The sequence below is a fragment of the Lipophrys pholis genome (genome assembly GCF_963383615.2).
Source record: "Lipophrys pholis genome assembly, chromosome: 17".
In the NCBI taxonomy this organism is placed as follows: domain Eukaryota; kingdom Metazoa; phylum Chordata; class Actinopteri; order Blenniiformes; family Blenniidae; genus Lipophrys; species Lipophrys pholis.
The window spans coordinates 6,668,422-6,693,425 of record NC_137643.1 but is presented as its reverse complement, the minus strand read 5'-3'; the positions used below and the strand labels follow the sequence as shown (position 1 = coordinate 6,693,425).

Here is a 25,004-nt window from a genome sequence, read left to right as displayed (position 1 = left end):
ACTGTAATATATTGTGTTGGCGTTTACTGAGGTGTGTGCATGGCTATGACCTGGAAAGCTTCTCACAGGTTGGATTTTGGCCATAACTTGAGTTTATGGCCCTCAGTCTGGACTCCCAGGCTCAAGCGTCCACAAATCTGTCTGTACATGGACTATACATTCTATGCATTTAGAATATGAATGTATGTTGTATGTTTTACTTTATACATACATTATGGTCAATACATATAGACATGAAAGAACTGGTTGAATTAGAGAGGTTTTATCTTTGTTTTTCAGGCCCGTCTTTCTCACTGAAAACAATAACAAAAAAAAATGCTATTGTTTTCCGTGTTTCTCTCCGTTTTTTGGCTGATTCTTTGTAGAGAAAGAATTTGAACAGTGTCTGGTTTGGTACCCACCGTCAGCTGCAGATGTGATCGCTCCCAGTCTGTCCACGCTGAGCTCCGCCAGCTCCTCCAGCAGCTGCGTCTGTCCGGACAGTTTGAGGAGCAGACCGCGGCGCTGCCACACACCGACGCCACTCGTCAATACCTGACGTTAAACACAGAGAGAGAAGCAAAGGTCAGATGTCATGAATATCTGGATGCATCTATTCAGGTGTCAGAGGGAGCGTCACCTGGATGAGCTGGTCACAGTACTGCAGGTGGATAACGATGGACACGTCCAAGTTCTCATTTCCTGTAGTAAGAGGGAGGGGGCTTCCTGCCACGCTGTTGCCCACCCCAGTGTCCTCTGTCAGGGCTTCACTGAGGTGCCCTCTGGCCTCTGGGTGCTGGCCCCTGAGCAGAATGTACCAAGAGTCTCCACTTAGTGGCAGTAGCGACACATGGAGCGAACATACAGGGTGACTGCTGTGCACCCATTGGGTGGGATAACGGTCATAATAATCCTCACTCACCCAATCCTCTCCCCATCAGCTTCAAAAAGCGGAGACCTCTGCGGGATGTTATCGTCCCCGGTGTCCTCATCGTCGAAGTCCGATGTGTTGAGGAAGTCGAAGCTCTCCAGGGCGCTCTCCACGGTCAGGCTGAGGCTGGACGACCGGCTCCTGTGACCTGGCAGACGACACTGAGGGAAAACAGGACGTTAAAATACCTGAACTTTAAAAAAGAAAAAAAGAGTTTTGTTTCACAGCTTCTGAGAAACTGAATCGCATGAGATGCAGTGAATCTTCACCTGCATGTGAGACAGAGAATCCAGTTAGTCTGATTGAATCAGCCCGAGTGATGCTCATGAGTGTTTCTGTGAGTCACACAAGTTGATGTGAGCTCATTGCTGGTTGTGTAATCAACCCTCTGTCAGGTGTAGATAACTGTTGATATCATCAACACATTACAACAGTAGTGTCTGTTCTTGAGTCAGATAGAAACACAATGAAGTCTCTCCCACACTTTCTCCTGTTTTATGCTCTTTGTAATTTTACTCTTCTGCAATAATCTTTGACTTTGGACCCACAAGTTCAGAGTGCGTGCTTACTGATCTCCTGAGTCTGTTCATTTTTATTTTTTTTTTAAATAGTTTTGTCTTCTTTTCACTCTTTAAAAAAAAGGTCCATGCAAAAAAAAAAGTATTGTTTTGTTTTAGCAAATTTGACCTTAGAAGTGGATAAAAGCAAGAATATAACATCATAAAGTATGATAATATTAAATAAGACATGTTTTTTTTTGTTTTTAAATCAGACATCTTAATTATCACAATAAGAATGGTTTAAAGTTGAAAGACTTCCGTTTATATGTCACAAGTGTTATAATAAATGTGCAAATATTTGAGTTATCTTCAAATTGTTAGAGATGGACTAACCACAAGTGGTTCAAGCTCACCTCTCAGTCTCGTCCAGCTTTTTCAGAAAGTTTTGAGTTTTTCTTTCTTTACAGCAAAATACTATTGGAATTATTTAATCTCCGTTTTCATTCATTATTTAGGTGTATTATAATTTTCTCATTATTCATCTTAACATATTGAGAGCTATAATTGGTGCCACTTACACGTCTGTGAATTAACATCCACTCAGATGTTGAGAGGAATAATTCATCCTCTGAGCATGAATAATTTAAGCATCTGAGACCTACACCATGTGTAAATGAGTCACCTTGAGCAGATCCTCCAGACGCATCACCTCCTGCTCCAGGTCCTGCAGCTCCCTGCAGCGGTGAGTCAGTGACTCCAGCCTCATCAGCAGGCTGTGGATGGCCTCCTCCAGGCTGCTCTCCAGGAACGCCCTGCTTCCCTCTCCGGCCCAGCTCAGGCTTCCTCCGCCCTCGGCGGAGCTCCCGCCGGGCGGGGCGATTTCCGAAGAAGTCAGTCTCTTCACGAGCTGCCTGGTGAGGCTGCCCGCCTCGTCCGTGTCCAGCTCCACGGGCTTCAGCTCGTCGGCCTGATCCAGGAAGACGTCCTCGGGAGCCACGGTGGACAGGTGTCCGTCAGAGCATAAGGACGGAGCAGCTGAGCCGCAGTTGGAGCTGGAGTTACGTTGGGACTCTGTGCGCTCCCACTCCGAGTCCTCCGCCGCTTCGGCTTCGTCGCTGGCGAGGCTGGCGCTGGTCCTGCTGCCTCTACTGGCCGTCTCCCCATCTTCTTCATACTCCTCGTCCTCTTCCTCCTCTAAGTGCTCCTCTGCGATGAAGTCCTCCCTCGCTGCGAGCACCTGCATATGTAAAAGTTCTGTCTCCGGAGGAGTGACGGTGATCTCGGGGTTGGACTGGCCCGGGGAGTGGGAGCTGGGAGCTGGGCTGGGACTGGGCGTAGAACCAGATGTATCGGAGAAGGTGAAGGAGAGGCGCTTGCACTCAGCCACGCCACAGCCGCCGTTCTCGAAGACATCGTCTGGTAAAGTGGACTGAGGGTAGAGGGACAGAAGTCAACCAGTGGCACAAACAGAGACAGAGGTGGACTGGCTTCAGATCAGATACTTCAAGTCAGAAAAGTACAACAAAAAGCATTAGAGTGGAAAAAGACAGAGCAGACATTCTGAAAACATTCATTTTAACCTTTAAGTATTTAAGAACAGCTCTATTAAAGTAGGGATTTTCAAGGTGTGGGAAGATGACCCCCCCCCAATAGAGTCTGAACTATATTGCACTGCACATATCCCATCACGTTACTTTGGTTTAATGCCTGATTAGTTCACATCACAAGCTCTCTCTCTGGCTCCCAGGTTTCAGTAGCTCTCTGGCGCACCCAAGGGGAGGTCTGCACCACACTTGGAAAACCATCAGAAACCATGATAGAATCACACAGGAACGTAAATCTGAGCAGAAACCCAGCAAGTGAACGGACAGTTCAAAGCATATCATGCAAAATTAAAACAAAAACATGCAATCAGCCACACATGGCATTTTTCAGTCTACTGAGAGGGACTGAGCAAACCCAGGTGTGTCCACAGGAGGACGGCACACAGAGCCGGGTCGGCGGGGCAAGGGGCAAGAGGCAAGAGGCAAGGGGCAAGGGGCAAGGGGGGCAATACACACTCACATAAACCTCCAGACTGGATTTGGGCCTAGGCCGCAGTGAGGCCAGGTCACCAAACGAACGACTGCGCCTGAGCTTCTCGAGCAGGGTGTCTCGGAGCATGTGCAGGAAGGAGAGGCGCTGACGCTCCACGGGATGCGGCTGCCACTTCTTTGCACAAAGCGCACAGGCAAATAGGACGAGGTGTTGGGCATTCGAGTGAGGGCATGTGAGCGAGATACAGGAGGAATGGATGGATGCGGGAAGTGGTTGAGAGTGTGGGTAAAGGTTATAATGTGGAAATGCAGAGAGGAGGAGGAGGAGGAGGAGGATAGCAGGGAAATGGATGAGGGTTAGTCTGAGGGGCGGTGCTAGCATTGCTTAAAACAGCATGATGCAGCAACAACAAAACAAAACAAAAAAAAACAAAACAACAAAAACTTTCCTGACAGTGCTTGGGTTAGTACGCATGGATCACTGAGTTTGCTAACAAACTGAAAGCAGCGGCTGAATGTGCCTCCCGGCTGAAGGACTCAGTGATAGACTCACAAAGAAGGAGGTGTCCTGGAAGGTGGGGGTGTCCGGCGTGCCCTGGCTGTAGACCGACACTCTTCTCTGGAGAGCCGTGGCTTTGCTCACATTACCGGATGACAGAGTCAGGTCCTCGACGTCGAAGGGACTGAACAAGAGAAAAACCTAATTTAATCACTCTGCAACTTACCTTGGTGTCCTTTTTCTTTAGCCTTCATTTTATTTGTAATAATTTATGACCTTATGAACTTAAGAAAAAAAATGAATTAGGAAAAAACTAACCATTCCTCTCCACCAGGTGGCAGGAAAGCACATGTTATGTAAGTCAGCAATTTAAAGCTCTGTCATTAATCAGTTGGGTGATCTGATTCCATGAAGTTGTGAGTCCCACAACATTTAAAAAAAATTAAATAAATAGTTTTATATCTTTACAAGTGCATCATTTTGTGAAGATAATTGTTTGTCTTTCTCCTCCCACTCCAGTCAATTTATCCCTCTCCACTGCTGGATTATTAAAATAACAGGGTGTAAAAAATAAATTCTCTCTCTCTTATAACGTACTCCGGTTTCCTCCCACTAAGCTGCAGGATGTATAGGTGAACATACAGGTGGACTATGATCTGACATCAGTACAAACAGAAGATTAAGGAGAAATTTGTTCTTCAAAGTACCATTGCTCATTCTCTTACCCCTAATCTCACTTGTCTCTGTCCTTTTTTGCTATTCCAACCCTCACTAAGCTCTCTCCACTTCAGACTCTCACATCTTCCTCGTGGACGAGCAGCTCGTGCTGCATTTAGGAGCCAATTATGTCCACATAAAGAGCCTGAATGCAATGTGTATGGAACATGTATGGATGGAATTAGCTCCAGCACCCCACTGCCCCGAGAAGGTTTGAGTCACTTGTTCTTCTTTGAGATAAAAAAAAAAAACAGGGTGTACTTACTACCACGTAACCTCCAGGTTGAGTTTGATGGTCCCCAGGTCGTTTACGTCCACAGCCACCACCTGAGGCATGGCAGTAAACAGCTCCTTGGTCTCACAGATGACGCTGCCCACGAGCATGTGAGTGGCCAAACCCTTCAGCTCCGTCACCTGTTCCACAAGTGGACTTGTTCATGTGTCTTCATTCAGGAAAGAATAAACCGACTGCAGCGCAGCCCGGTGTTCCACAGCTATAGGAGCAATACCTTGATGTTGATGAGGTCGGTGATGAGGGGCATGAAGACCATCTCATCTCCATCCCAGCTTTGTCTGGAGTTCACTTCAATCCTCCCCTTCAGCTTCCAGCGCTGGCGCCCGTACCGCATGAAGATCTGCGGGAAAGAACAGTAGAAGTTCAGAGAAAAGAAGGTAATCTGAATTACCTGGGCTGAGAGAGCCTCACGTGAACTCTGCAGCACGTTTCCACAAAGGAATTAAAGTAGAACATTACAAGATATTAATGATCTTAATAATAATAATAATAATAATAATAATAAAAACTTACTTCATATTGGTCTCCAGGACAGAGTCTAGCAAAACCTGCCAAACCTGTTGGATAAATCAAAGTTTTTATTTTTCAGATCAAAGATACATATATCTGAAGGGAAGTGAAGTCATGTTAAATTATTGATCAATAACTGACTTTGTAGGAGTTTTCTCAAGCTTTAAGAGACATTATCGAATACAGGATAATGTTATAATAATAATGTTTACAGCAGTGCTAAAATGTATGCAGTATTTCCTTGCAAAAATAAAATGATTGTTTATTTTTCATCAATTAAAGTGCAAAAGAAATTTAAAAAAATAAAGAAAAGTTAATCAAACTGTTTGGAGTGATTACCCTTTGCACAGTGCTGAATGCCAAATAAAATATACAGCAGAAGCAGCACAACTTGTGAATACATATCACAGTGTTAGTGGTTTTGTATTAATTCATCGTCAAAAGATCCTTCTCTCACCTTTCATTTTGATATGAAACTCTCCCAGAAGATTCTCCAGCTCGCTCTCAAAGGTGCTCATGTTCTGCAGGAGGGAGGGAGAACAGACCGATTACACACAAAAAAACAAAACCAAAAACAAAAGCAATCAACTTATCTTCTGATTCAATTAATTAAAGTAATTAAATTTTTTCATCTTTTGTCTGATTTTTGCAAAAAGCATCAACAGGTGACTTTGTACACTCATTCAGAATAGAAAGTGCTTTTCAGAGGAAAAGGATTTTAGCCATAGAGCTTGACAAAGACTAATAAAAAATGTAAAAGAGTTGAGACAGTGAGTAGCGTCTGCAGCTAAGCCTGCAGCCGAGCGAGTACCTCGGTGTATTCCTTGTAGCGGCGGTTGACCTCGGCGATGCTCTCTTTGGTGCCTTTGGTGGAGGGAGAGGAGGAGAAGGCCTGCTTCATCCGGCTGGCGCCGTCTCTCAGCCGGCTCTGGATGCAGAAGGCCTCGTACAGCTCGTCCACCTGAGAGCGCACGAACACACAGTCCCTACATCTTTAATCGGGACACTTCCATCAGTGCGTGCACACGCGTACTCACGAGAGAGAGCCTAGTTTTCTTTAGTAATGAAGAGAAGCAAGCCTTTGGAGTTGGAATCGCTCCATACGATTCATCAAAACAACACTGGACAGGGAGCAAACTTTCAAGAACTTCCAACTGTGTATCTGAATTATCTCACTGGATTTCCATGGCCTTTTGTGCAGTATGTTAGGAACCTTTTAAACCAGTTTTCTACCTGTGTGAACTGGCATTACTGAAACACTTAAGAAACCAAGAAGGGAAGAAAGGGGAAGGTGAGAGTAGTAAACAAGAGACAAATGAGCATGTATCAAAGCAATGAATTGTACGGAAGTAGTGTCTCTGGGAGACTGGATTTTGTACTTGTTTGAAGTATTTCCACTCACCATTTCTGTGACAAGATGGTCTTAATCAATGGTTTGGGATTAAATGTAAAGAGCAGCAGAGAATAAAATGAAAAGAGGCTGCAATGCAGATTAAAGGCTTCATCTTATGAAATTGTATAATAAAAACACATTTTACCACATAAAAATAATATAACCACATAGAGACAACAAAGCAGCTCAAACAGATAAACAGGGAAAGTGAAAGTGACGCGACTGATACAGCTGCTCCGTATCAGTAACTGAAGCCTGTAGCGGCAGATGCCCGAGTCGTGGCAGTCTGCGACCCTGGTGGGACGCTCCCACAGCGAGACAACAACACACGAGGTTCGGATTCTCATTTGCCTGACTTCAGTTGCAGCCTGATCTCACCCGATCCCACAGGGGGAGAGCGAGCGGCTCCATCAGCATCCCGCTGTGCCACTGTGAGCTGAAAAGTCAGAGACTTTCAGCGAAAAATGTGGAAATGAGCTGATGCAACCGGAGATGGAACGGCGAGAAATGTACTTTTCAGTTAAGAGGAGCGTCGGTGAAGCTTGTGTGGTCCGAGTATTACTGAGGGAAATGTTGAAACGTGTCCACAACAAAACTGGGCACGTTTGAATAAAGTCCTGGTGTCTGTGCTGGTTGATTGTAAAGGCTGGATTTTGAGTTACTTTAACCACCCTGACAGAACATGTATCAGTTCTTGCTCTTCTCAGCTCCTTTTGGTCCCAAAACATTCAGTACTGGCTCAGTCCTTGTAGCAGGAGATCAGGGGGTTCACCCCTGGCTGACCATCAGGACGGTATTCTTAATGCACTTTTTGCCACAACATTGTTCCTCATTCTTAAAATGTCCGGGTACATGCACAGTGCTGGTTATGCAAACTATGTGATTACATCACTTTGCCAATGCTCCACAGCATATTTCATCATCGAGCTTTCAAATATCAGTATCTGTCATTTCCTCTTACAGTCACTTTGTTTCACATCTGCAAAAAGACAATAGTCCTAAAAGAAGCTTAATTAACTTTGAATATAGCCGAGTCACTCAGCATTTTCTCCTCTATTATATAATCTACCAGAGGTCCACATTTCTGCGTCCTGTCTGGTTAAATTTTAAGTTTTCCCAATTCACATATGATCCGAGTGGCAGTCGGGCAAAACAAAACATCTCTGGCGAGTCTCATCAAAGGAAATATCGCTGTCTGCCTGACGAGAGCGCTGAAATATTGATGCCTCGCGCACTTTATGGCTCTCATTAGAGAGAAGCAGGAGAAAATGGGCCATTCTGGCTCCTGTGGTCCTAACAGCTTCTCCGGGTGTTTGTTTGTGTATCTTTGTGCCTGAACTGAAAGCTGCCAGCATGTTTCTGAAAGGAGACTTTGTGATTTTATGTGCAGACATGTTGACATGTGCGAGGACAGCATGTTTTTTACTGCCATGGGTGGATTTCATGGTGAAAGTGGTCTGCAGAGAGATGATAATACAGCGAGGGAGTGTAATAATAACTTATACAACACACACACACACACAGAAACACAAACCATTTGTAACAGCTCCACCTCAGCAGTCCCCCACCCCTGATGGGACCCAGCCCGTCTGTCTGTCTATGGTATGTGGCCTATGTGGTGTGTGTGTGTGTGTGTGTGTTGAGGCTGCAGCAGCTGAGCTGAGCCAGCTTTAAAACAACACGCAGCCCCAACTGTTATTCTCAGCTCCGTGACCGAGACCGGCTGGTCCAGAGCCAGGTACCGACAGCTTTCCGTTGACAACAAAAGGGGAAAACGTGAGCACTGGACCTGACAAGCTCTGAAACACTCATTAACTGAAGTGAACTCTTGCACTTATTAATTCGAGAAATGCCACTTGCAGCAGCGCAATAAAGGTGAGCACATGACAATGAATCGCCGTGTTGGAAACTCGGTGCCTCTCGAACAAAAGTGGCGTCTGATGAATGGCCGTTGTCCTTTCCAGGGAATCAGTAATCAAATCATTACCAGCTAATGAAGCTACATTTTGTCCTCAATTACAATCGCCTCTCGCTGCCTTCAAGGAAATGTCCTTTTGAAGGTCAGCCAAGCTCCCCTCCAGAGGGTGGCCATCAGCATATTGCTGCGCCTCAGGCACATTTCAGCCCAGAAAGACGAGGAACATGAAAGGCAAAACACAAACAAAGAAACAGACAAAATGCTCGGCCCAGACAGATGGGGGGGCAAACAAAAAACAAAAAAAGTTGTCTATGTCTCTGACATGCACATTTTTGAGCGTCCGATAGGAAAGAAGCCATGCTGATGCTCCGCGAGAAGCAGAAACGCACACAGGATGTGGTGTCTGTGTTGTATACACCTCCTATTGAGCGCCTCCTCACTGGGAATCCAATCACTCCTTTCCTTTGTCTTGCAAGGTTTTTGTGTTATTGGAAAGCTTCTTTAGATAGATCTCATATGCCACAGCAGAGTTACCAACAAATACAAAAAGGAGGTGAAACAAGGAAACAAAAACAACAAAATTACACAAGTTGTAACAAACTTCAAATCAGGTTTTTATGAGCAAAACTTTTTGGAATTATCTGGCTCGAGCTTTTAAAATGCAATTACTTCCCAGGTCTGCAAAGTTTTCATGAAAGTAAGATCTTTTTTGGGGGGGGGGGGACTGCATCTTAGGACTATTAAAGTGCACTGATGTACATAATGCATGTGTCCTCTAACATGGGGCACTATTAATGCAATTATTTGCCTTTTTCCTGTATTATATTAATGAGTCAGAGCCGCATAGTGACAACGGTTAACATTTCTCTATCGCGGTTAAACGATCCCAGGTCCCACAAATATGTGTAAAATAGCATATTGGTTGTTTCAGTCAGTTGCTGGATCCCTTCATGACTTCTCATACTTATTTTCATGATTTGTTTTAGCCTCTTTCTCTTTTTAACATGGCTAAAGCATTAGACAATCCATCTAATGACATGTGACACAGTATGAGGCACATGTCCGCCAGTGAACACGAAGAACACTGAAGCACTCAGAAAAGTGAATACTGAGATGGAAACTATGTAATTCAGGGTCGCAGGGCGCTGGAGCCAATCCCAGCGGACTACCAGTGAAGGCAGGGTGCACCATGGACAGGTCAGTCACATGTTTCTGGACTGTGGGAAGGAACCACAGAGAGAACATACAGAAAGGCCCAAACAGACTTAAACCAGGGATAATTTCAGTGTGAGCCAGTGTCTGTAAATGAGGATTAGTGGAAAGCAAAAGTCTAGCAATCTGTATGAAGACTCAAATTTTATAAATTTTTTAGTTATTCAGCACAAAACATGATACCAATGTGGCAAAGCATCTTGGTTCAAAAGTCACATCTGCTTTAACGTGCATGCCATTAAAACCCACCTGAACACTCTTCATTAACTCTCACCAGATGTTAAGACATATTAAATGTAAATGTATTCGGAATTAAGTCCTCATCTGGACCGTGGTAATTACAGCTCAGTGGAAGGTAAGGAGGCGTGTGTGGCTTTGACACCAACTGGGGGATCATGGGAAGTTCTTTATTAGGGGATAATTATGGTGAGGCTAAGGATAATTTGGTGTTCACATTCACTTAGAGTGAATAAAATCTCGGTCATTATTTTGTCATAGCTGGTTAGAAATGTAACCAAGTCACAGCGTTTGTTTGGTCATTTGTGTGTATTTTTATTTCCAATGAGATATAATTTGGTTTTAAAGGATTATCGTGCATCTATTGAATATATTCGACATTAAAATCTGGGATTTTTATTATGAGTTAAGATTCTTTAGGAAATGGAAGAAATCCTCTTAAGATACGATTATTGTCCTGGATCAAAGGATAATGGAACCCACACCCCCACACACACACGCACACACCCCCACACACACACAAACACACTTTCTGCCAGGGGCCAAGTGATTATAAGCAGATTAAAACAGGCGGGCCACACCAAACATCATCAAACACACACAGGCCCGCCTCTCTGGGGAGCTGTGGGTGTGTGTGTGTTGGTGGAAAGATTAGAATTCAAGGGAGGAAAAGGGGGAGGAGCAGAAAATGTCCCTTATCAAAAATAATCACATGCAAAGTGTACACACTCATTTTGGATTGGATGTGGCACTTGGTTAACGCACACACTCCCTCTGGAGGGGAGATGGGGGCACCTGGCAGCTGCTCTTCTCACCTTCAATCTCTGTCACTCATCGCTTTAATGATGCCCTGCTGATACCGGTGGTCGGAGCTTCACATAGACCCTCTACCCCGTGCAGGACATCATAGGGGCTGCACTGTGCCACCTGCTTCCTCCGTGCGTGTGCCAATTATTGCTCAGACATCTGCAGGCAGCGCAGGAACAAAAGAGCGGGCTGATGTGAGTCACCAGCTAACAACTTGCTGATGGACGACTGTTAAGTCATCGCTCACGGCAGCTGTCCCGCACAAAGAGACACGCCTGAGCCTGAGCACAGACACTGACGGAGGCGCACCGTGCCTCCCAGCTGCTGAAAACACCGGATCTGTCAATGTCAACATTGTTCAGCACTTTGTACACGTTACAGCATCATTCATATTTCACATTTGGTAACAATATGTTGTTTGCATATTCAGTCAAATTCGCTTCATAACAATAGGCTGAGATCAATACAACTATTGATACAGAGTCTGTCCCCAGAAAATGTCATTATTTCATTAAAATACAAAGCTTAATAACTGAATGTTTGGTAATCGGCAGCCCTAATTCTCTTATTTGATGAATTATGTTGATACGGAGGCTTATTTTTTTTTTTTTAACGCTCCCAATGTAAAATAAGTCAGCGTCTCTCCTGCCAAACTACATCCTGAGTATAATAATGATAACAGACTGACTGACTGACTTAAAGAAACATTTTTGATGTCTGCCAGATACAATCGTAAAACAACTTCAAAACAATCAAACCACATCCGTCATAGAGGAGCTTTACAAAATACATTACCCACAAACAAAGCTGACCATCAGTTTGCTCCTTTAAGTACCTTACCAATAAATTTTAGCAAAGTTTAATTAAATATGTGTATACAAAATAATAAAAGTGGAGTAAAAGTCATGATAAAATGCAGGAAAATAAAGTAGAATACACTAAATGGCAATATTTGAGTGCATTTATTGCTTGTGGGAAGCAAACAATATCTTGCATTGTCTTGGATTATCTTGGATTGAGTTGAGAGCAGCGGGTCACAGCGCTGCTTTATTTAGATTTTAATTTGATGGTTTGATCGCCACCTAAAAGGACCTCTAAACATCCGTGGGTTCAAACAATAAATCTTTTGTCAGACTTGATTCATTTCTCATCAATACACGTCACATTGTCAGACAGAGTTGAGCAAAAGAGCAGGTCTTTATATTTAGAAAGCAAAGACTTTGCTAAATTTAACTTCTTAGCTCTGCTTCAACTTTTGAGGCTTTTTACCTGCCTGACTAGATTAATCAGAAAAGTTTTTCGCTGTTTTCAAATATTTACAAGCACATTCAAGTCTATTTTCGGTCAGAGCCTGAACGAGGAAACCAGGAGCTTTAAAATGATGCGGGGTGTTAAGCAGAAAAAGGTTTCTGAGTGTGTGTTTGTTTAACGGCGTCCTGTGACACCCTCACAAGACCGGCACTGATGCGTTTTTCTCCTCGGAATCAAGAGTGAAGCGGAGGCGCTGATAGATTTCCTGAGTTTAGAAGACATCGTTACCTACTTTCATTTGACTCTTGTTAGTCCTTTAATTCCTCCTCACGCGAAAGGATGGAGCCAAACTGCCCTGACCCAGATTCACTGTTGCCTTCGAGCCTCCAGAAACACGTGAGACGCAACAAGAAGCGTCTCTTTCTCGGTCTGTCTGTCTGTCTGTCTGTCTGCTGTGTTCTTGTTCTTGTTGTTGTTTACACTGTTCGATTTGGACTAAACATCTGAAGGTTGGTATTGTATTGTGTCTCAGGATGCGTGTGAACATAAAGGGGTGAACGTCACCCAATGGACGGCTCCCTCCAGCTCCTCGGGACTTCAGAAGCTCGGTGGTGGTGTAACCATGGTTACCTTTGGAGCCGCGCTGTTGTTTGGGCGTGTGTGTTCAGATTGCCTGCTGTCACGTCTGATTTGATGCACAGCGAGAAAGACCATTTCAGGACTACAAAAGATGTGAATGCAGAAGAAAAAAAAGTCACTCAGCCTTGCAACCTTGTCGGGGATTAATGTGCCCAACTGGCAACCTGTGAGGAACCTACAAAGGAGGATATGGCGGGGAGGGGGGATCCTTAACTGGCAACCTTAGTGGGGAAGTTTTCATATCAACGGCAGAAACAGCTGGAAACTTCCCTAATATATCAACACACCAAGCAGAGAGAAGCAGGAATGCCAGTCGAACGCAGCAGTCGTACTGAAAAGCTCGACGTGATCCAAAAGCACCGACTGGTTCAGGGCCAAAAATGTGTTTTTGATCTGCAGCTGCATTATGAACCTGCAGGATCGGGGAGGTTGCCTGGCACAGGTCTGCTCTGTGTCCCGGGGACAGAAATAAACATGAAGGAGCCGCATTCATTTATTTATTCCTCATATCTGGAGCAGAAACCTAAAATAAATCCTGCTGCAACTCTCCACTCTTTTCAATCAGAACTAATGAATTTTAGTATCTCAGGGTATGTTGAAGCTGCTGTTTTACTGTTATGATCCGGGACCGTGGGACGGCATCCTTGAGGACCTGAATACAGCTGGAAGTGTACACATTTTTAAAGGGAAACTCAGACCATTTCTTTCCATATACGCTTCCTCCAGGGTTTATTTTTCAGGAAACACAATATCTTCTTTTATTGTTGGCAGATGACCTTCAGATACATCTCCCCATGCAATCCTATAATCCCTCCTCTGTTCAGACTCTGTTAGTCTGCATTAAAGACGTGCAAATATGACGAAACATTTTTTTCTTAAACTTAGCAATAACACAATTGAAATGATCGTTTTTGACCAATCAAACTTGATGTTTATGCAACTATTCCTCTTGACTTTGTCAAGCAGATCAAATCGGTCATGAAGACGGGATTCATACATTTGTAACATCCTGTCTAGACTTCTTCTACTCTACGCAGGATCAGGTATATCCTCACTCGCCTGCAGGCTGAGCAAAAAGCAGCCGCCCGCTCGTCAACTGGAAGGAAGCAACGCATTCATATCGTGCAGAATTTGGCCTCCTTACACAGGATTCCTGTCGATTCAAAAATTCATTTCCAAGATGTTACTACTTGTTTTTTAAGAGCATGAAGGGTATGACACTTTTACTTAACAGTTTCCGTCCTACTTAAATCTTTACCTTTTTATCCCGTCATATCATCGATTTACTTTACTCATTAGTATGTCGTAAACTGATTTACTGTCCAACCCAATACTGAAGCAGCAGAAAGTAGTTTCCTTTGCAGGGTTGCAGTACTCTACACGCCAGGCCGAGGAGTTCAAAGTAGAGCTGCTGCTCCTCTACGGTGAGCAGAAGTGGTCCTGGAATAAGATAAGCTTACTTCCTGCAGGAGGTGCACCAGGCTGACTGAGTCGAGGCCTGCGGTTGGAGCAGGACCAACTGGAGGTAGGACATCCGTTGATATCTGCTGTCTGGCCTGGTTAAAGCCTCGGGGTCCCCCAGAACAAACTACAGGAAATTGCTGGGGACACTGATGTCTGGGCTTTTCTACTTTCAGTACAATTAGACAGATGGATGGTTACTTTTGAAGATATAAAAGTTTGGTTTCAACGTTTTGCAGATTTCTGCACATTAGCCTGGAGGTCATAGTGGGATTATGATGGTTTGAGTTCCCCCCTTACTTCAGTAGGCTGCTCGTATCCAACCAGCCATTGGAGGAGCGTTTTCTGTGTACTTCTGGTGCCAGACCAGAGAATGAACGGTTGGGTTTGGTTCAGTGAGGGCATCTGGTGTAAAAACTTGTGTCAAATCAAACATGTGAATCACATGAATCGCCGGAAGGAAGCCGGAAGACAAAGAAGACCATTGATGCACAGTTGCTTCTTTGTTTTCGGCTGTTGACCTATCCAACAGTCTTTTTAGTCTCTTATTTTGAAAGAAGCTGGAAAATTGCATCAGTATTGTCCCTACTGAGTGACTGTGTGATGAGGTGAGACAAGGTATTGTCGTAGCAGGTCCTCATGGACATACTTCAAAGACATGCTGGAAAACCATCAGGCGGACGACTGAACGCTTCACGCTCATACAATTTGCCTCCAATAGACGCCGACAAAGAGATGACAATTAATCAAATGCATTGAGATCATACAACAGCATTTACCTTGCTCATGTGAAACTCCAGACGTCTCATGTATCTCTCGATGGTTTTTATTTGCTGCAGAAAGACAGAAACAGTCAATTAACTTGTTGGGAAATATCTCGTGAAAATATCTGATGATTGTGATGGTTTGGAGTTGAAGCTGTAACATTTAAACATGCGCATTTCAAATATATTTAGGGGAAATAAGGGCTGGAAATGTTTTGTAAATGTCCAGAAAAAATAGGGAGTACACCTGTAGAACTGTTATTAATAGAATTTATGTATTTCTTGCCACTAAATTAGTGTGTTGACTAACTTAGTTTTATTCTTACAATCGAATAAAGTGATATAAAAATACAATTGTAATAAAAGTAAAGCTTCAGTCACGAACTCCTGAAAACCTGATTTTTAGAGAGTGACACCTGGATTTATTTTCAGTATCAGAAAGGAGATGTAAAGTTTCGAAAACAAGAATGCGAATAATAACTTGACTTCACATCGTTCTAAACACTACAAACTGGCTTAAAGTGAATGGTTGTCTTCTTATGTATGGTTCTTCTTTATTCCTGCCGATAGTCCCTCGTAAGCTGCCTCATCACCTATTTTCTTCCCCTTTCATCTTCATTATTCCCCTCTTCCTCCCCATATGCTCTTCTTTTCCTCCTTCCACTCTTGTGCCTTTATCCATTTTCTCTTCTCGCCTTTCAACTCTGTTTCCGACATCAAAGCTTCACTCGACACGCACGCACGCACGCACGCACGCACGCACGCACGCACGCACGCACGCACGCACGCACGCACGCACGCACGCACGCACGCACGCACGCACGCACGCACGCACGCACGCACGCACGCACGCACGCACGCACGCACGCACGCACGCACGCACGCACGCACGCACACACACACACACACACACACACACACACACACACACACACACACACACACACACACACACACACACACACACACACACACACACACACACACACACACACACACACACACACACACACACACACACACACACAACTTGGACTGCTTGTTACAGTTGACCCTCCCCTCCATCAACTTACCTTGTCAAGATCATACAGCACTCCCTGGGAGGAAAGAAAGAAATACAGACACACAGTTAGTAAAGGAAGCACATCTGAGGTTGCTTATGTAATGCGAAGCCGCTTGCAGTTGTCGCACAATAAATAGAGCAGATTAAACTTTTTAACTCTGTGTGCATTGCGTGAGCATGACTGCAGGGATTAAAATAAATTTGAAGCATCATATTTTAATTAATAAGCTCTAACTAAAGAATTTTATCTAATTAATGGTTGTGAAAGAGAAATATCAACCTAAATTGTTCCTGTTGCATTTATATGAAGATTTTGTGGCATATCAGTGAGTGAAATGTATTTCTAACACTTCAAAATCTATATACATTAAATTAATTATTTGCTAAAACTGCAATAAAGTAAAGCATGTGAGCAATAACTGCATTGACTCAGAATGTATGTGTAATAGCTACACTGTGCAATACAGATAAGATAAGTAAGGGATCAGTTTTGTATAATTACCATTTGCATCAGGTGTAAGGTTGGCTGAACTTTAAGAGTCTATTGTAAATTTAAGCAGAAAACTGGACATTTTTCACATTTTTTGAGCTTACACATCATTATATAATTGTGCAACCTGCTATGATCATTCATCCACTCATTAATATGAAGATATATTACATAATAGCTACACAATCACTCAGGTTTCTGCACCATCACTGTTTTTTCCTTTATCATCACCATTGTTTGAATATATAGTTGACTGAAATTAAGTTGTCGGGTACAAAAAACCGTCATCTTTTTGCGATCTTGGACACAAATTCAAGCTAAAAACACGCATGCTGACTGAGGTTGATGTTCTGATCAGAAAAGTTTAACTGAGAAGTTTAAACAGCGCTCCTCTATAGATCAGATATCCACTGATAAAAGCATTGACAGGTCTTAAACAAGAAAAACACTTCTCACCAGGCGAGAGTTCCTCTTCATGTCCTTCATCAGAGACATTAGTTTATCCAGCTCGGTTTGATGAACCTCCAGATACTCACTTTTGGAAAGAAAGGTGAAAATTAACATGAGGGTTTAGGGTGAATACAGTGTTGAACTTGGGCGTCAATAGCTGAGAAGACTAATTTAAAAAAAAAAAAAAAAGTCTGCGCAAGTCGAGGTGGGAGTTACTCACTCCAGTCCTTGTTTGAGAGCGTTGTAAACCTCCTCTAGTCTTTTGGGCTGTGGCTCTCTGGAGCTGCTGCTCCCCTTGTGGCCTGACAGGTGAGGTTTCTTGGGCTTGGACTGAGGCTTCTTCTGCACCGCAGAGTTCCCCATGAAAGAGTTACACCTGCAGACGCACACATTTTGGGCAGAAACGTCATCGTCTGAGCAAAAAAAAAAAAAAAAACCCTGCAAGCAATAGAGTCATTACACAAGCACTCATGTGTCATCTTAATTAAGAACTACTAAATCTCCACAGTACTTAAGACAGCTATGCCACTGGCTACCTTTAACAGCATCCTCGTAACATGTCACTAATACTCCGCAGCACGCTGAACATGCCCGTGGGTCAGCCGCAGCATGAATTCATCTCATCTGTCTGATAGAGCCATCTCATCGAGTTGTTCAATGCCAAATCCGTCAGTCACACATTACTGCCAAGATGTTATTCAAATAACGTCAGCAAAAAAAACAAACATGAGCATCTCTAATCAATAGACACAAATGTGCAGCCAATCATATAAACCAGCAGCAGAATCTTGAAGGTGAATCTACTTGACAATCAAACAAATGAAGACAAACACACTGCTGGCAATCAGTGACATTCAAGTGATCTTCAGTCCCTTCAGTCCTCCAGCAACTCAGCCGCAATGGTCACGGTCTCACCGGACAGAAGCCACCGACACTTAAATAAAGTAGGACATCTGATTTACTCACTGTCTCATCACTTCCCAGTACAGCTAGAGTACTTTCATATAGTTTATGTGTGCTGCATAACGTGGCTTCTACTGTCAAAATGCAGCTTATGGGTTGATACAATAATGATATATGAGGGTTTTGGGGTGTATGAAGCATCATGTAAACTGTTTGAGGTAAAACTGACAAATTAACAAAGATATCCACATAATATCAAGGTAAACCGGAAAAAATACACATTTATTCACGTGATCTTCAGAACAGACCATTTTTTTGCCATGATGGTAACTTAATAAATTAGGGTTACTTGTATAGCACATTTCACCACTGGAGCAAGGCCTTCAGCTTGCACTAACACACACACACAGAAAGGCGAGGGATCATTTTCCGCTCAACAGTAGAGCGACTTCATGCCTTTCTCTCCGCACATGTTGATCCGCTTCAGGTCACACTCTTCACATCCACTCATGCTTTGAAAGCCATTACAGATTTAGGTGACAAACGCCATCGATCTTGTCTTAATGAAATGATCCCAGAGTCATTTCAGGGATGCAACAACAGCAGCCAATTCCAGCGTGCGACAAGTTGGAACGTGCCACGTCTTGCAGCACAAGCTGGGCTGAGCTGCCACAAATGTAGGGCAACACCGAATGAGAGCGCCGCGTAGCCTTGGGGTCACTGTTGTGTGGTAGGGTCTGTCCATAGAAACACACATACACACATATAGTCCCGACGCCACACAGGCTTGTAATTATAAATCTGCACCCTTGCACACATACAGCAAATTCTGCAGCCTGGACAGATGCATGTAATGCGCCAGTGAAAGCACGCACGCGCGCACGCGCACGCACGCGCGCGCACACACACACACACACACACACACACACACACACACACACACACACACACACACACACACACACACACACACACACACACACACACACACACACACACACACACACACACACACACACACACACACACACACACACACACACACACACACACACACACACACACACACACACACACACACACACACACACACACACACACACACACACACACACACACACACACACACACACACACACACACACACACACACACACACACACACACACACACACACACACACACACACACACACACACACACACACACACACACACACACACACACACACTCCAGTGGCTTCAAAAGCAGAATCTCTGCAGCTTTTCACCTCACTCGTTATCATAATGGTAACTTGTCTGTCGCTGTCAGTCGCCCACACAGCCCAGTCATTCCAACCAATTACCCCATTCACAGTCTGAACTGAGGGGAAAGAGGGGAACAGCCTTCAAACAGCTTCTCAGAGCAAAACCAGAACCAATGAAGAGGACGCGGCGTCGTTACAGAAGGTCGGCGATGGCGAGGGAGAGATATCTGGGCCGTGAAAGCAGGCTTTGTCTTGTTGCGATAAAGCAAGAGCCGCCATAGATGAGTCAAAGAGGGAAGGACCCAGATATAAGTCTTATCGCTCAGGACCGATATCGATCTGTAACTTCTCACCAACAACTTGTGGCAGTGAATAGAAATGATCGTGGAACAAAGTTGGCTCTGTGCTCCTTTAAGAGGATCTGAAGAGCTCGCTGTGGATTGTTGATGATCAGCTTCACGTTAGTAAAATCCTGCTGTCTGTGTGAGTGGACTTCAAGTATAAGATTGATTACCTTATACAGAGATGTCTTACATGACAAAATGGTATCCAAAGACACCAAAGAGTTCTGCAGACCCTATCGTCCAAATTTCTGAATCTTGCAGGAGTGCTACTGTCTAATCAGGGATTTTTCGGGGGGTAGAAATTAAACCCAGAAGTAAATTTAGACCCTGAATCCACCAGTGGAAACACTCAAGCGTCTTGTGATGGATTGCCGCAAACTTAGAACAGTACAACGCCAACTAAAACTATCATTGGGTTAGGGTTGTGACTAATGGTGGCAAATGACTTTACTTAGTTAAATTTCCACAGGAGCAGCAACAAATAAGCAAAGTGTTTATGTTCTACAGTGACAGGGTGCTTCAAAAGGGGCATTTTAAGATGTGAAGTCTCCTTCAGTGACATTTCCTGTGCAGGGAGTGAAGTGGAGTTTATGTCCGTTATGAATGGGTCACAGCCGGACTCACTCTCTCACACTAACAAACACACACAATCCATCATATCATATAATCTGTGCAGCCTGTTCTCTTCGTTGCCCTCTTTTGAACCTAATCAATTACTAATGACTACACAGATTCACTCCCTAAATCAATAACATGTTTAAACATAAGTCAATATCAATTTGAAGGGAGGATTTCAAGAATAACTTCTCCTTCCCCTCTTGAACCCAATTGTTGAATCAGTAATGAGTAACTGGAGTTGATGACAGTCAGCGGTTGAAGAGCAGTTCCTGTGCTTACCGTGAGCGTCGCTCCTGTAGGGTGCTGAAGCCCGCGAAGGACTGACTCCGGATGATGCCGTTGGGCCCCCCGGGGGAGTGGGTGCCAGCTGCCATGATCTCCGGGACTCGGGATGACACTCCTGGAGAGACGACAGGCACAACGCAAATATGGCTCACACAGATGCACTGACGACGTTCGGGGAGCGAGTGTTCGAGTCGGTAGCACATCGCCAACTGAGTCAACAAGAGAAGTGAACCGGCGTGCAGCGAGCGTTGTGCAACGCAGCACAGGGTCGGCTCTGTTGGTGATGTCTGCCATGTGTGAAGTGGACGTGCAGCATTCAGAGCCTGTGCTAACACGTAACCGCTCCGATGCAAACAACTGTTTCTGTTACTCCTCAGCAAGGTGGAGGCGTCACGACGCCCGTCACGTTTCATTACGAGCGGCGTGTTTCATACACATGCTTCCAACCTCAACCGTAGAGTCTTTTGCCACGAGGCAGTTTGACTGACAGCTGTTTAAAAACAAAGAGGAGTCACACTCAGAAGTCACAACACACTAAACATCTGCTGCTTCTTCAGTCTCTCATCTGACAACAGACCATATTTGGTAACTTTCCCATTTCTCCCCCCCCCCCCCAAACAACCACTTGTGAACTGGTGACAGTTGCAGAACACATGATGAAGATGTTCCGCGAAACACGCAGATAAGTCCTGTGTTTAGAGTTCTGTGCAACACATGATTTTGCAGGGGGAAGGGGGGGGGGTAGAGTAGTGAAGTAGCCTCACTGTGAGAATATCCCCAGTTTCTGGGCCTTTTTGTGAGGAGTTTGCATGTTCTTCCTGTGCATGATTGGGCTTTTTGCTTACAATGGCATGTATAGAGTGTATCAGTTTCATACATATTGTATAACCCCCGCAACACATGAAAGTCCGTATTCACCCTCTTGGTTCAACCTCCGATTGTTGCGATGAGTCCAGTGATGTATTTCACAAAGCTAATACAGATTTTAAGTTACCTAATCAGCCTCTTATATCGTTTTGTCCCTGTTTCTATATTTGCCGGTAGCTGCCTGCCAGATTTCAACCTTTTTGAAAGCCGGGGATGTGGAATGCAACATGACTCACGTGGGCTCTCAGGGAGCTGGGCTGAAAATAGAGAAGTGTCCAAATATAGCTGTCAGATAATGATGTAGCAGAGATCAAGCACCCCAAAAGGGACGAATCCCCCGGGATAACTGAATCATAGCTCCAAGTGATTTTTGCACAAAGTTCACATTTGACAGTGTTATTAGTTTTTTTTCGGTACAATTTCGTTCTGTTGAGAAAAGAGCTGAATAAATGAAAGAAGTAAACTCAGTAGCCGATTCACCACCGAGTGAAATCTTTACAGAAGGAAGCTGGAAAGTATTTAATTCAAACAGTTAAACCGACATATATTATATTTTACACATAAATATAAATATTAAATTTTTTTGTGTATTCTTTACACATTTAGCCAATAAGTCATGACAATCAAAACTACACTATATAAAAACATCTTCTAATATCTAATAAGATCACATTTACCTTAATTTTTTTTCCTGGGGCCATAATTTCCACTGTTAAAATGTAAAAAAAAACAAAAAACTTGAAAATCCTTTATCTATACATTACGGACTTTTAAATGCGATTTACATATTTAAGATGCAACTGGACACACAAGAGTGCCACATGTATCCATCCATCTACTCCATCTTCAAACGTTACCCTTGTTCATGTCAATGGATTCTGAGAGGAAGCAAAAGTACCTTGAAAATAAACAAACAAACAAACTGAGAAGAGAAGAGAGAAGAGGAAGAAGCCTGGAAATAAACCCAGGTCTACACTACCACTACACCAGAGTGTGAAACGATGCCACTTAAAAAACAGGACAATCTTATGAACTATATTTAGATGACAGCTCTGTTCCGTTTCACTGTCACCACAGACGTCCTGCAAATCACCACCGACATGAATCCACACCCAGCTGTAGATTGCTTCGTAATGAGATGATCATAATTCTGACGTTCATCCTGCGATTTTCAAGATAAAGGATAATATGACTGCATCTCCCCGGTGGGGTAAAACCATGTCTTTTGGGATTATAATCTTTTCCTGGACTGTGATTCATTGCTTCAACTGTATCTGAGAATTTGCAAAGAAAAAAGAAACCCTCCACACCGACGCAGCTCCTGCTCAACACTGTGTTGTTCTTCAATAGCAAACAAATCCATGTGTGACACACAAACAATGGCTCAACTGTTGACCTTGGTAATAATAATGTGATAACTAAAGTTTGGAGGAGGCAGAGGAGGCTTGATCTCTGTCTTGTAGAAGTACAACAAAATACAGTCGACGCATGAACGCCTGAAGGGAGAAAACAGAGAGACAGATTTGTCAAATCAAATCAAACTCGACTAAGCAGGCAGAGGAATCAGTTGTAAATTCCTCGGCTTTGCTCTTCTGTCTACTTCTCCTCCTCGAGCAAACAAGACAAACTCTCCCACGGCGCTCACAGCTAAACAAGTTTACCAAACGACGTGACAAACAAGTCAGGGTATTTTTTTGTTTTGTTTGTTTGTTTGTTTGTTTTCAGTTTGTGAGTTTCAATGCACCCTGTTTTATTCCCCTGCACTCATCCATCCATCTTTGTGTCTCCGGATGACAGACTACCTCTGTGTGTGTGGGGGCAGGGAATGTCTCATGTCGTCATACAAATGCAGGCATGCCCCCCCTCACCCACTCAACCCAACACACACACACATCCATCCATGGTATAAGAAATGATTGAACCAGCAACTTGATAGCGTCTCCTCTGGGCCTGTGTGGCAGACAGATAGCTGCACAAAGACCCGACACGGGACCCCGAGGAAAGACTAGATCCTTGTTTTGCTGTGCGGGAACAATACACCAGTGAGATTGATACTGCTCCGGCTATTAATAGCAGCTCCCTCCAACACAGAGGACCCTGACGGCTGTGACTCAGTTAATGAGTCTTTTGGACCAATGGATGGAGGGGGTGAATCTGCCAGGAGCAGGACGGCCGATTGGTCGTATGGAGCAAAAAATGCATTTTATCACCTTTCATTGCTGCCTTGAGATAGAAACATGTACATAGATTAGTGGGTCCAAACCTTTTCTTCTCGGAGCCTCCTGAGATTGTGTTTAAAAAACTGTTTTCTCTCCAACGCCAAAACAATATATTGCAGCCAAACACTGCATTCAACAGTTTCCTCAGATCCACCCCACATTATACAAAGTGTTTCATTACGTTTTTCTTTGAAATGTGCAAATGTGTTTTTGGCTGTTGTCTCAGGTAAAACCGCAGGCCCGCTCTAATGATAGGAGCCCAGTACAGGTCAAACTTCAAAAAGGAATCTCTGCACACATGAAGCCACGTTTATTTGTTTTTAGAAACAACATTATGATCCTTGTGAATCTTCATTTGGTAATTCTGCTTTCATCAGTATGATTCATGTTTCTCTTATATCACACCAATGTTCACAATCAGATATAAACTACTGAAGTTTTTGATGGTTCCTGGTATTGTATACTAGTTTGAAATGCACTTTTGTTCTCATGATGGGAAATACGACCTTATCTCGCCATCACTGCAGCTGACAGAAAGAAAGAGCAGCTATTTGTTGTAATGCTCTGAAACATTCTGGTCCATTTTGGACGTTCTACCCAGTTTTCTCCCTCCTCATGTTTCCCTCTCTGACTTTCTGATTCACTCCCCTAAAAGAGGAGCAGTGGGTGGAAAATGACGGTACATCTTGGTACCTAATGCTCTCTGGATAATAACAGAACAGACCGGACAGCGTTCGGAGCACTTAGGCCATTTCCTGAAGATCCCCTGTTGTTTCAGGCGAAGCTCAATGATGGAGAACAAGACACTTGAAGGCGGAATTGTGTACACAACGACAACCAGGTTGTGCAAGCTGTTCACTTTCAAGTCCCATCAATAACCTGATGTTTCTAAAGGGTACACGGAAGCCAACTCCAGCCCGTGATGAAGTCTCGAGGGAATGGCTGAGTACTCTCGACTGTCATCACAGAATACACGAGAGACGAGAAGAAACGGCGCTCACACAATCCAAACAGCCTCATATTTACCTCAGAGTCATACAGAGTGTTCACACCGAAAGATGGAGACGGCATGAAAAGCAAACAGTGTTTATCCTACATTTGTTTTCAGAGTTAAAAAAAGAATAAGACACTTTATGTTCCATAAAACACAACTCCTGCATTACACATCTTTTGCACTATAATGATGTTAGTTGAACTGAAAAATATATCTTTTTGTATCCAAAACAAATTTTCCTCATTTAATGTTAAATGTCTCATATGAAGAAGCTTCTCCTGTTTCCAGTTGCTTAATGTGTTCTTTGTATGATGACAGCATGTCAGAATGAAGGTACGTTTAACACAGTAACACCCAAATTACTATCAGAAACATA

The 25,004-nt window shown here is 43.7% G+C and overlaps 1 protein-coding gene across 2 annotated transcripts in view; it reads right to left on the bottom strand.

The window, feature by feature from the left end:
- The window catches only part of ripor2 (RHO family interacting cell polarization regulator 2), a 58,228-nt gene that overhangs the window by 4,029 nt on the left and 29,195 nt on the right, over positions 1 to 25,004 (bottom strand). For both annotated transcript variants that reach the window (XM_080484132.1, XM_080484133.1), the window contains exons 2-16: positions 20,543 to 20,663; positions 17,373 to 17,528; positions 17,159 to 17,237; positions 16,223 to 16,246; positions 15,165 to 15,218; positions 6,279 to 6,428; positions 5,925 to 5,988; positions 5,471 to 5,514; positions 5,172 to 5,297; positions 4,928 to 5,076; positions 4,000 to 4,129; positions 2,093 to 2,839; positions 902 to 1,071; positions 620 to 782; positions 402 to 534 (exon numbers count right to left, since the gene is read on the bottom strand). In XM_080484132.1, the coding sequence (XP_080340258.1) occupies positions 402 to 534; positions 620 to 782; positions 902 to 1,071; positions 2,093 to 2,839; positions 4,000 to 4,129; positions 4,928 to 5,076; positions 5,172 to 5,297; positions 5,471 to 5,514; positions 5,925 to 5,988; positions 6,279 to 6,428; positions 15,165 to 15,218; positions 16,223 to 16,246; positions 17,159 to 17,237; positions 17,373 to 17,528; positions 20,543 to 20,663 (2,310 nt within the window). The remainder of the gene's footprint in view (positions 1 to 401; positions 535 to 619; positions 783 to 901; positions 1,072 to 2,092; positions 2,840 to 3,999; positions 4,130 to 4,927; positions 5,077 to 5,171; positions 5,298 to 5,470; positions 5,515 to 5,924; positions 5,989 to 6,278; positions 6,429 to 15,164; positions 15,219 to 16,222; positions 16,247 to 17,158; positions 17,238 to 17,372; positions 17,529 to 20,542; positions 20,664 to 25,004) is intronic.